Here is a 13,478-nt window from a genome sequence, read left to right on the forward strand (position 1 = left end):
TATGGTAACCACTCAATAAATATTTCCCAAGTTAGGAAATAAATTCAGTTTATATCCCTTGGTACTGTATCTGGTACAGAGTAAGGATTTAAACTGGACACTGAATAAAGCTAAATTTTTTTAAAAGAGCAACTGCCAAGTATACCAAGAAGTCAGTGCCAGAATTACCTTTCTATTTATAGCAGATTTTACACTTAACCTTTGCTTTAAGGTTCACTTTGACTAAATTAAAGATATATTATACACAGGAACTCTTCCCCACCTCTATCAGAGAAGATATATCCTCTCAAACCCTGTGTGGGGAACTCCCAATATCATTCTTCATCCTAATTGGATGCCTGTCAGCCATCCCACCTCTGAAAGGCTCCATTTTTAAAATAGCACATGATACTCAAATACACTCTACTGTGCACTTTTGCACACTTCTTCTTTACTGTCTTTTGTACATAACTCCCAGAAATTCTGCATTCTCAGAAGACAGGAATATGTTGACGATGTCTTTTATTCCATCCTCTCTTTTTTAAACTAACGTCTTTCATGAATGGACAAATCGTATTTTTGATAATACACAACAACAGCATCCAAATATTAATTCTATTAATACCTAGCTTCATGTTATATTACTATCATATATCCTTTTTATCCATTTTTCTAATAACAAAAATAAGAAATTACAAAGCTGCATTTAAAGACAAGTCTACGAACTGATGAGCTGCTTCTAATGTTTTACCATATCACAGCTTACAATAAAAGATTAAAAACCAGCTATTGCTCAATTTGAAACAAGCTATAAAATGTTCCATAATCAAACAATCTCCATCACATATATTGATACTCTGTATATATACTACAAGGTGTTACAGCTAAAACACATAGAAAGGACCAATTAGAACAACTAGGTAATTATTTTACTACAACAACCCTTGATGTACTATAACACAGTAACCCTCACTTAAGAAGGTGAACCCTGTCAGCCAGAGGAGCCAGGGGAACACTGTCTTATTAGCTATCTGAAAACAGTAAGGGCTTCTTTTTCAACAATGTGGGGGGGGGCGGGGATTTATAAACTCAACAGACCATGTAAGAATGAATGGATGAATGACTGAATGAATAAAATACAAATGTATATATATTACTCAAAAGCAGGGGTGGTGATTACACACAGGCAAGGAGATGAACAAAAATCAGCATTTCTGAGTACTTGCTTACTCAACAATATATTGGTCACAAATATGCTGAGATAATAATTATCTATCAGCCTCATGTTACAAATGAAATACAAAAGACTGAGACATGCTAAGTAACTTATCAAAGTTGCAGAGCAACAAATAAAGTCTGCCTGTTTGCCAAGTTTCTATACTACCTGTATCACTTCAAGCTATGGTCAAACCAACCACCCAAGAAGGGTGGGTTTTAGTTCCACTTTGTTTGAAGGGTAGATTTACCATAACATATTTTTAAAGCCTATACCATCAAATAGAAAAAGAGAAGTTTCTCATTATAGTCCTTTTTCAACTGATAAACATAGAAAGAATGACAATTACAATGTCACTGGGCACAAGTCATCAACTGCTACTAACATCATTAAAGAACTACTGATGGATAAACACAAAACCACCTATCAAGCAGTCTTATCGTTAAGAAATAAAAATCTACTTTCAATCCAATTAAGGCTCTATATTCAAATATCAATTTACAGGGAGGACAAGAATATATGAAAAGATAACATGGATATACATGCAATAAAATAGAGACTATAGGAAAAACTATGTGGCAAAGATCTGGTTCATAAACAAATAAATCACAAGAAAAAGAAAAAAACAGATATGTATATTAAAAAAAGACATATAACATAGATCTTCTTGAGATCCGGATTCACACAATTATAAAAAAATAGTAGCAGTTATTAAATTATGAGATACTGACTGCACATTATATATTAAATCTAGAAACTGACCTTTTTTGGCTATTAGTTTTATGTTTGTATTAAAAGAACTATTTATTTTTTTAGGTGTGATATGGTATTTTGGCAATTTTTCCCTCTGGTGGTCATGTTCATGACCCCATTTAACACAGCTTCCTCAGAAGGAGGAATCATTACCCTCATTACCTATAAGGAAATGAGTTTTCTTTTTGAAGGTTCCAAGTACAAAGCAAAGTGAAAAATCAAAATGATATACAGGAAATAAGGGAAGAAGGGAAAGAAGGGAAACATAAGGTATATTCTTCTCACTTTGGGAATTTTATTTTTAAAGCATCTTTATCTTTTGAGATACAATATAAATTATTTATAAATGAAACAAAAAGATATCAAGAAATAGTTTCAAAATAGTAATATGAAGCTGGGGAAAGTGGGCAGGGATATAAACTGGGGTTTGCAAACATTTTTTGTAAAGAGCAAGAGAGTAAATATTAAAATATTTTCAAAAGTTATATATTACGAGGCTTTGCAGGCTACATGATCTCTGTATCAACACCTCAATTCTGTCACTGAAGCACAAAAGCAATCAGATAATATACAAAGAAATGAGAGCAGCTTTGTGTCAACTTATAAAAACAGGCAGTGTACTGAACTGAGTCCATAGGCTATAGTTTGCCAATCCTGAATCAAGGCCAATGATAAACTGATAATTACCAAAGTTGAATGATAGATAATTAGTTCAATATGCTCTTTTCTGTATTTTAAAATTTTCATGAGTTAAAAAAAAGACTAGAACATATTTTCAAGTGTGTTCTTGTGTGACCATTGATCCAGTGTGATCACTGATTTATTTCTAACTACATTTAGAATTTCACTAAACACAGATTTCAAATGTATCTCATTGCAGTTATACAATTCATTAATTGATACCTAATAGTTGTAAACGGTCCTTGGCCATCACTAAATTAGTCATCATTTTAGCCTGAAGGCGTCTAGCTCTTTCACACTGTTCACCTGAAAGAAAAAGCAGAAAAAAATAATTGAAATATCTACATTTACCTACTAACACTGCTTCAAGATAAGTTATCACAACAACTAATCTCAAGAGAAGTCATGGTCTTTATAAAGAAATTAAGAAAATATCATTTTCAAATAATATCTTTAAAAAAATCAGTTATAGTTCCTTATGATAGTATCAGACCTAGGGTGGTATTTCATGGATTTCATGGCTTATAAGACATATTTTTTCCCCTACATTTAAAAATCTCTGAAGTCGGGAAGTGTTTTAACACCAGTGCCAACCTACTAATGCTATTAGCCAGACTGCAGTCACAACATAGCTTGTCATGCCTCTGCATACAAAAATTTGGTCATAAATATTAATATTTCTATTACAGCTATATCTAAATAAGATTAAGAAAGCAAACTGAATAAGGTTAAAATTCAAATTCTATGTGTTAAGAAGAGAATGTGTTAATAGTTTAATTGACATTTTTTTCTTTTAGTGGTACAATCGAAGGCATCTTGAATGCAATGAAATATTTTTCTCATAACTAACTCATTTTCTTTGATCTCTTCTTCTATACATTTGACAAAAATTAGCAAATATATTTTGTACATAATTTATAAAGTGATGCTCATAAACTCATGGAAGTCTCCAAGACCCAACCTCCCTGCTCTCTTTTATATAGGAGACCAACTAGAGAAATAGTCAAAATAAAAAGGAGACAGAAAAAATCATGGTAAATATTGGACACATTGTAGTTATTGGAGATTAGCTGATATAAATTATAGAATCAGTCAGCCAGATAAAATATCTACTGGGTGGATTGATCCCTAAGGCTAAGATTCTTAGCCCATGTATTATAATTTCTGCTTTTGAATTTATCAGAGCTGGGACAGCCGAAGTACGTTAACTCATTTAATAGTGTCACATATCACACATATTCACATACAGTATTTAAGAATTCAGGTTTTGAAGCCAGACTGCCTGAGTTCAAATCCTGACTCTACCTCTTCATGCCTATGAGACCTCAGGCAAGTTACTTAACTTCTTCCCACTTAAGGTTTTTAATCTGAATAATAAGGATAACAGTAGCAGCTTCAGAGTGTAGGGCTGTGGTGAAATTAAAAGAGATGGTAAGTATGAAGCACATAATATGATGCTTCAGTACACAGTATGTGCAGAAATTGTCTATATATTTAATGATAATATTAGACTCTGGTTTTTAATTTGATATGACAAAAAAGATGAAAAATAACTACTTTGATTTTAAAAGGTCATGTGTAAATCAAAAACAAAAACAAAAACATTACAGCTCATATTCTAACACGCAGTCAAGCATCACCCACAGTGCAGAAGGGGGATCTGTGGATTAACTACTCCTTCCCTGCCTTGACAGCGAGGAAAGGATGAGGTTTCAAAGCCAGGGCTACAAATAGGGTTAAAATATCATGAATCGTGGTTCCAAGGAGGACACAGGTAATATACCATTTTTTATCTTACTGCTATAGGTAATCAAGTTTAAGCATATTTGGTCATAACTTCATTTTTAGCACAGGTAATAAAGCATCAACTGTAAGTCTAGAAAGAGTAACAGTAACATTTGAAAATCTATTAAATACTTTTATTTAGAAAAACATATCTGAAATCAGGGCAATCATGTGAATATAATTTGGGATGCCACTAAATAAATGTAAACACAACCTTACCTTGTCCTGTAACGACGACGGCTATTCCTTTTTCTAGTTCTTCAATACCCTTCTTATACCATTCCACAGCTTGGTCCTTTTGTCCTACTTTAAAATAAAAATAATAATTTGTGTAAATCGTGTGTGTGTGTGTGCATGTGCTAAGTTGCTTTAGTCGGATCTGACTCTATGTGACCCTATGGACTATGTAGCCCGCCAGCCTCCTCTGTCCACGGGATTCTCCAGGCAAGAATACTGAAGTGATTTGCCATTTCCTTCTCCAGGGGATCTTCCTGACCCATGGAAGATCTTGGTCTCCTGGACTGCAGACAGATTCTTTACTGTCTGAGCCACCAGCGAAGCCTAACCTAAGAATACACTAAACATTTTCCAAAGCATGCTGTTTTTAGGAGATACACAGTTGAAAAAAGGGGGGTGGGTTGTGATCAAGTAAGCTTGAAAACTGTTACTCTGTGACTTCTTAGTACTTTAGCATTCTAATGAATAAGTGGCTCTGCAAGAGAGGAATACATACCTCAATGTTTCTCAATTTCAGAGCAGAGAGTCTTTTGTTGTTTATCATCTCATGGTATCAATGCTTAAAACCACTGTAACAGTGTGTTAGAGAAATAAACTTGACTCCTCAAGATTTTACTTTAGATAAATAGTTTTAAACATGATTTCAATAATAATGAGAAAAAATAAGCACTGTTTAACCTAATTGTATTCAAATATGATGTAACATGTTCATTGCTGGGTGATCCTTTCAAGAGTTAGTTTTTATTTAACAAATGACAGTACCATGAGAACTGGCATAAAAGGTCGCACATGTGGCCATTTAGTAACACATTTCTATTTTCTCTGAAACATAACATTTATTCTTGATTCAAAAGCAAGCTCTAAAAGGACCTAAAAATTCAGCATGATCAAAATATGTGTAGAATATTTCTTTAAAGTGGCAATAAGTATATTCAAATTTCATTGGTTTTGAAAATTAATTTCTTGGTCCTTAGAATCTGCAACGCCTCATAAGTGGCTAATACAGAGATACAGTAAAGCAAAGGTGGAAATCATCCATAAGAACTGCTTTTCGTTTTTCTCAACTCATGTCCCTATTTAATTAAAAATTCCCATGCTATTCTTCAATATGATTTGAAATGTCAAAATCAATAAAATATCATGACTCTCTTGATAACAAAGAATAGATGAAGTCTTATTATAAACATCACACACAATAACTAAGAAATGCTGTTGGGCTTCTCTGCTGGCTCAGTGGTGGGGAATCCACCTGCCAGTTCAGGAGACACGGGTTTGATCCCTGACCTAGGAAAATCCCACATGCTGTGGAGCCACTAAGCCTGTGCACCACATCTACTGACCCTGTGTTCCAGAGCTCAGCAGCCCCAACAACTGAGCCGAAGTGCTGCAACTACTGAACTCCAGGCGCTTAAAACCCGTGCTTCACAGCAAGAGAAGCCTCCGCAATGAGAAGTCTGCACACCACAACGAGCAGGTGGCCCCCACTCACCGCAACTAGAGGAAAGCCTGCTCAAGAATGAAGACCCAGTACAGCCACAAATAAATTAAAATTTTTTCAAAATAAGAAATGCTGTCCCCTTATCAGTGTGTACCTCTGACCACCTTCCTCCGCGCCCTCTCAAATAAATCACTAACCAGATTTGGCCCCTTAGGGTACTCTCTTTCTTACTATGGTACCATTAATATTTTGCAGTGTCTGATCCAGAATAAGTGCTCGGTAAGTACTTGATAATGACACACGAAGAAATTATTAAGCATTTCAGTCAATTCAAGCTATGTAGATGCTTATTTTCCAGTTTCTTGTTAAAAGAAACCTGTTTACATTTTTGGTTTTATAATTTAAAAAAGAAGCAAATTACAAAAATCAGTAAAATAGCGTTTGCATTCTGAGTGGTGGGAATATTGATAATAATGTCACATTTGCCTTAGAATTTTAAAAATAAAGTACAATTTAACAGATACATCAGAAATTGCCTTTGTTGCTCCTCTTCCCATTTCCATGCTCCTTTCCTTCCCAGAAATCAGTAGTAAGAACTGAGTGCCTATCCTATTTGTACATTTTTTTCTATTGTTCCTATTTGTATCACTTTATTTTAAACATATACATTGTTTCTGAGACCTAAGTAGCTATACAGAGATCCAGTTCATTCATTTTGACTTCTGTATAGTATCCTACCCTATAGTTTAACTATTTATGTGGGTTTCCAGTTTTCCAATATTTCAAATAATGTTACAGTCTGGCTCAGAGGTTAAAGCTTCCGCCTGCAATGTGGGAGACCTGGGTTCGATCCCTGGGTTGGGCAGATCCCCTGGAGAAGGAAGTGGCAACCCACTCCAGTATTCTTGCCTGGAGAATCCCATGGATGGAGAAGCTTGGTGGGCTACAGTCCATGGGATCGCAGAGTCAGACACGACTGAGCAATTTCACTCAGTCTTGTACCTGTCCCTTTATATATATATATGTCCGTTTCTCTGGAGTATATATATATGCTTAAGAAGTAGAATTGATGAGTCATAGGTTCATCACATATCCTCTATTAACCGGAACTCAACAAAACAGTTTTTGAAAGTGCTTGTGCCAATTTATACTCCTATTAACAGTGTATGACTGTCTCACTGGCAACATCTGAACAAAATCTTTTAAGAAATTTTACCACATTACATGGAGACAAGTGAAATGATTGATTCTGTACAAATAAACTCACATGCTCAATAATTACTCAATTATCTAATATTCTTTGGTAATAGGAAGTTGATTTACTGTCTTATTTGAATCTCGGATGTCAGTATGATAGTAGAAAATGAAAATGCATAGATTATCTCTTATCTAAAAGTACCAGACCACTGAAGAAAGGAGAGATGTATAACTCAATGGAACAGAAATACAGAAATAGACCCATACAGACATTATTGATCTGACTTTGACAAAGATGACAAGGTAATTCAAAGGAGAAAGAAGAGCTTTTTAAAAACACAACACTGGAACAACAGGTATCTATAAGCAAAATAACTTCACATGACATACAAAAATTAACTTAAAATGGGTTATAAACCTAAATGTAAAACCTAAAAATACAAAATTTATAAAAAGAAAACAGACAAAATTCTTTGTGATCTTGGCTTTAGGCCAATCACAAACCTTAACAAGAAAAACTGATAAACCAGACTTCATAAAAATTAAAAGCTCCTGCCCTTCAAAAGACGGAGTTGACAATATAAAGACAAGCCACAAACTGACAGGGAGAAAATATCTGCAAACAATACGTTTAATAAAGGTCTTGTAACCAGAATATATACAGAGCTTTTACAACGATATTTTAAAAAGTCATTAAAAAATAGTGTGCAAAAGATCAAAACATACACTTTACCAAAGAAGAGAGCACAAGAAATAATGTTCAACATCATTAGCTATTAGGGAACTACAAATTAAAACTACATGATTTAAATTTTGAATGGAAAAAATTACAAGACAAAATATAATGAATTTCTCATATATTTGCAGGGGTGACTATAAAATCATACGGCCAGTTTGGAAGAGTCTAGTCGTTCCTCACAACATTAACATATTCTTACCACATGATCTAGCTCTTCTTTTACATATTTGCCCTAACAAATTAAAACATCAAAGACCTGTGCATGAATGTTCACCAACTTTATTCATAAAAGCTAAAAACTGGAAACCACCCAGATGTCCACCATTTCGTGAACAGGTTAACAAATTAGGGTACATCCATACACAGAATACTACTCAGCAATAAAAAGGAACAAAATACTGATGCATGTAGGAACAGAGATGCATCTCAAAAACACGCTAAGTGAAAAGAGCCTGACACGAGAAGCTACACACTGTATGATGCCGTTTACGTGACAAAACTATAGGGAGAGACCAGACTGTTGACTGCCAGTGGCAAAGGGGGTGCATAGGGGTCAACTAGAAAGAGACCCAAGGGGGCTTCTGGGGTGACAAAACATTCCATATACTGACTGTAGCGATAGTTTACACAACTGTTTGTCAAAACTCACTGAACTATACAGATCCCTAAAAAAAGGTAAACTTTACAGTAGGTAAATTATACCTCAATAATTAAAAGTGCAATACTCTAACATTTAGATATAAGAACATTTATTTTGAGTTGGATAATAATACCAGAGCTAAAATTTTGCTTACAAGAATAAGATTAGAAGAGAAAAACTAGAAAAATATTTTTAAAACATCCGTTTGAAGGGATCAGAGAGTTTTCAAAAGAGTCAAAATTACCAAAATTTGGAAGGAGAGATCATTTCAGACCCATTAGGATGGTTATTTTGAAAATTACCAAAATATGAAAAAGAGAAAGGCCAAAGAGGTGAGTCTACCATCTGGGGCACTTCTCTGCTTTAAGTGAAGTGAAACTCACTCAGTCGTATCCAACTCTGTAAGACCCCACGGACTGTAGCCTACTGGGCTCCTCTGTCCAGGGAATTCTCCAGGCAAGACTACTGGAGTGAGTAGCTTTTTCCTTCTCCAGGGGATTGTCCCAACCCAGGGACCGAACTCAAGTCTCCTGCATTGCAGGCAGATTCTTTACCATCTAAGTCACCAGAAAAGCCCAAGAAGGCAGATTCGTTACTAGCTGAGCTACCAGGGAAGCCCATCATCAATTCTGAAGGCGAATGTGACCAGACTCGTGGAACTAAGTTGACAAAAAATGAATTCTAGGGCATGCCCAGGAGAATTAGTGGCAAAGATTCCTAAATTTTGATTGGGCCCTTGCATCACTGAAAAAGGCCAGCTTGCATATGGACTGATACCAACATTCAAATCACTTAAATCTCTTAAGTTAGGGGAATCTATAGCCTATAACCTTCGATGACCATCCTATTGACTAAATTTTTTATATATGTTTTTCATTTTGGATACGTCACACAGCTTGTAGGATTTTAGTTCCCCAGCCAGTGACTGAACTTGGGTCCCAGCAGTGAAAGCACCAAGTCCTATCCAAGGGACCGCCAGGGAATTCCCCCTTTTGACTAAATCATGGCAGAAAAATCAAAACTTACAATGATCTCCAGCACGCAAAAGGCCTTCAGGATGCTTCAGCAGTTCTTGGTTTCCCTTATACATTTACCTCTCTCCTATATGGGCCCCAATAATATTCAAACTCAACCAACAAGACTACATCAAATCAAGAGAAGAAAGGGATGGCAGAAGCTTCCAATCAATGGTTGCAGTTGTAGCTGAAACTATTAGCCAGTAATCTGAACTACATACACATTATGGCTCATAATCTAGGAACTACATAATCTACGGACAGCAGTGGCCCAAGGGTCAAATACAGTCAGCTTCCTGTTTTTCTATATAAAGCTTTACTGGATCACACCCCCTATATATGAGTGTTGAATAGTTGTGAAAGATCACTTTAACAATGGTTCAATAACAACAAAAAAACAAATGAGGGCTTCCCTGGTGGTTCGGTGGTCAAGAATCCTCCTCCCAAGGCAGGGGACACAGGTTCAATCCCTGCTCTGGAAAGATCCTACACACTGAGGGACAGCTAAGCCCATGCACCACAACTATGCCTGTGTTCCAGAGACCGGAGTCACAAGAACTGAGCCACGGACTGCAACTACTGAGGTCTGAGCACTTGGAGCCCATGCTCAGCAACAAGAGAAACCACTGCAGGGAGAAGCCAACCCGCCCACAACTAGAGCGTAGCTCCTGACTTGCTGCAACTATAAAACGCCCCTGTGCAGCAACAAAGACCCAGTGAAGTCATAAATAAATCCTTATAAATGAATGCAAAAATGGGCAAAGAACTTTAATAGACATTTTTTTTCCAAGAAGATATGCAAATGGACAATAAGCACATGAAAAGATGCTCAACATCCTAAGTCATTATGGAAATGCAAATCGAAACTATGATGTGATACCACTTCTCATTAATTAGCATGGCCATTATTTTACAAAGTAAACAAACCTTGAAACTAACCAATGTGGAGAAATTAGAAACCCTTGTGCACTGGTGTCAGGAATGTAAAAATGCAAGGCTGCTGTGGAAAGCAATTTGGCAGTCCCTCAAAAAATTAAACATAACAATTAACATATGATCCCACAAGTCTACTCCTACGTGGCTACTCAAACGCACTGAAAGAGGGGCTCAGAAACTTGTATGCCAATATTTATAATATTATTATTATTTTTTTAGCTATGCCTTACAGCATGCAAGATCTTAATGCCCAGACCAGTGATCAAACCCACGCCGCCTGCACTGGAAGCACGGAATTTCAGCCACTAGACCACCAGGGAAGTCCCTAGAGCAGCATTATCAACAATAGATAGAAACAACCCAAATAGCCAGTAGCAGATGAAAGGATAAACAAAACATGGCATACACATAGAATGGAATATTATTCAGACTAAAACAGGAATGAAATCTGTTACATGCCTCAGCACTGCTTATAGACGCTGAAATGCTAAGTGAAGTGTCAGACACAAAAGGACAGATACTCCGTGATTCCACTTATATGAGGTACCCAGAACTGGCGAAATCAGACAGAATGCAGAACAGAGGCTACCAGGGACTGGGACGAGGGAAGAGTACAGAAGGGGAAAGGAGGAGTTCTTGTTCAGTGGGTACTGAGTTCTGGTTTGGGAGGATGTAAAGCTCTAGAAATGGATAGTAGGAATGGTTGCACAATATTGCTAATGTATTTTTCTTTTTTTTTGGCCATGTGCCATGCAGGATCTTAGTTCCTTGACCAGGGATCGAACCATGCGTCCTGTAGTGGAAGCATGGGGTCTTAACCACTGGACTGCCAGAGAGTCCCCTGTGAATGTATTTAATGCCACTGATTCCCACACTTTAAATCACTAAAATGGCAAGTTTTGTTATCTATGTTTTACCACACACACACAAAAATTACTAAATGACCCATTACAGGCAGTTTGCTGACCCCTTGTATACAGCAATGAAAACGAACAATTACTGCCAAAAGTAACCTCAAAGATTAATCTGACAAGCATGAAGTGAAGTGAAAGTCACTTAGTAGTGTCTGACTCTTTGCAACCCCATGGACTGTAGCTCACCAGGCTCTTCTGTCCACGGAATTCTCCAGGCAAGAATATTGGAGTGGGTTGACATGCCCTTCTCCAGGGTATCTTCCTGACCCAGGGATCGGACCCAGGTCTCCTGCACTGCAGGTAGATTCTTAACCATCTGAGCCACCAGGGAAGCGCCCTGACAAGCATAATGTTGAGCAAAAGCAGCCATACACAAAAAGAACGCCAACTGTATGATCTCATTTATAAAGCTGATTTATGGTGTAAGAAGACAGGAACTGAAGATACCTTTGTGCAGGGTGTGGAAAGGTGGTAAGCAGAAGAGAGGATGAGAAAGGCAGGCTTCCAGAGCAATATTCTATTTTTTGACCTGGTGAGGTTTCTAACTGCTATGTTCACCTTAATAATTCATTAAGCAATATACAAAGTGTGTACTTCGCATATACTTATTAGAAGTGTACTTAAAACTGAAAAAAATGCAAGAGGAAGGCTAAGTATTTTGAAATGGACAATTCCTACACATTAAGTGAAAAAGGTTACAGATGAGTTTCTATGCAACAAGATTCATTTTTTTCTAATGAATAAATATTTATGTTTATGTAACTAGACAAAGTCAGGAAACTTATCAGTAATCATCTAAGGATAAGATTACAGAAGGTTTTCACTTTCTATATTTGTGCATTATTTTAATTTTTGATGTGTGTTACTGTACAAGCAACAAAAATACTGATGATATCCATCTTTAAATAAAGGTAAGAATACTGGACTAATTTGTGTATTATCTATTGCATCTTTTTCTTCACATGTTAGTAGTACCCAGACTGCCACTGAGAAGATCAAAACAAGAGCAGCTTGGGTAGACAGGATGTCAGTTTGCAACTATATGAGTTAGAAGATAAGAGATTTAAGTCCTTGCTCCATCATTTAAGAGCTCTCTGACTTTGGCAAAGTCAGGCAATCTCTCTGAGCTTTAGTTTCCTTACCTAAAAACAAGATAACACTTCTTTTACTTAACTTCAAGTTGTGGCAAAGATCAAATGAAACAGGGCATGGGATAATATTGTAATAAAAGAGATATGTAAAAATTACTTTTGGCATATTTAATAAATCTGTTGATAAATATAAACCCTACTGCAGAGCTGTATGCACAGTTGTATTTTTGCTCTTAAAGCCCATTGTTTTTACTCGTCTATTTAGTCCTTCTTAAGCAACATTCCACAAACAACTCCAGGAAATAAGCATATCCATTTTCCTACACAATTTTCTGCTAGCAACCTGCAAGTGTCACATTTGAAAGTAACAGGAATCTTTAAAGACCTTACAGTAGATTTTAATGTGTGCTAATCCACAGTGAACCACAGAGGCCATGAAGCATCAGACTGACAGCTCCCAGGTTCATTCTCTCATAGTTCACTATCACAGAAAGGATCCTTTCTATTGTTTTAATTCAGCAAAAAGGCCGTATCTGCTTTCATGTTCAAACATCAAGGTTTATTTCTGAAATGATTTATTTTTTTTCCCCATTTAACTGGAAAGGTTTTCAACCCCATGTAAAGAAATCATTACAGTTTTGGACATTTTCTTTAACCTTAAGAATTTCAACTTATTTTCTTTAAAAATCTTTTGTATTTACTATGGATGGATGGTGGATAATTTTAACTTTTGTGCATTATCAGTATTTCCCAAATTCTCTATCAAGAGCTTGCATTCTGGGCTTCCCAGGTGGTTCAGCGGTGGAAAAAAAAAAAAAAAATTCTATCTGTCAGTGCAAGAGACACATGTTCGATC

At 36.2% G+C, this 13,478-nt stretch overlaps 1 protein-coding gene across 3 annotated transcripts in view; it reads right to left on the reverse strand.

Moving 5' to 3' along the window:
- Nucleotides 1–13,478, reverse strand: part of SPAST (spastin) — a 52,600-nt gene that overhangs the window by 32,580 nt on the left and 6,542 nt on the right. For 2 of the 3 annotated variants that reach the window (XM_004006041.5, XM_060412319.1), the window contains exons 2-3: nucleotides 4,634–4,720; nucleotides 2,852–2,935 (exon numbers count right to left, since the gene is read on the reverse strand). In XM_004006041.5, the coding sequence (XP_004006090.1) occupies nucleotides 2,852–2,935; nucleotides 4,634–4,720 (171 nt within the window). The remainder of the gene's footprint in view (nucleotides 1–2,851; nucleotides 2,936–4,633; nucleotides 4,721–13,478) is intronic. The other variant, XM_027966960.2, reaches the window with a different exon arrangement.

Source organism: Ovis aries, chromosome 3, assembly GCF_016772045.2.
Source record: "Ovis aries strain OAR_USU_Benz2616 breed Rambouillet chromosome 3, ARS-UI_Ramb_v3.0, whole genome shotgun sequence".
In the NCBI taxonomy this organism is placed as follows: Eukaryota; Metazoa; Chordata; class Mammalia; order Artiodactyla; family Bovidae; genus Ovis; species Ovis aries.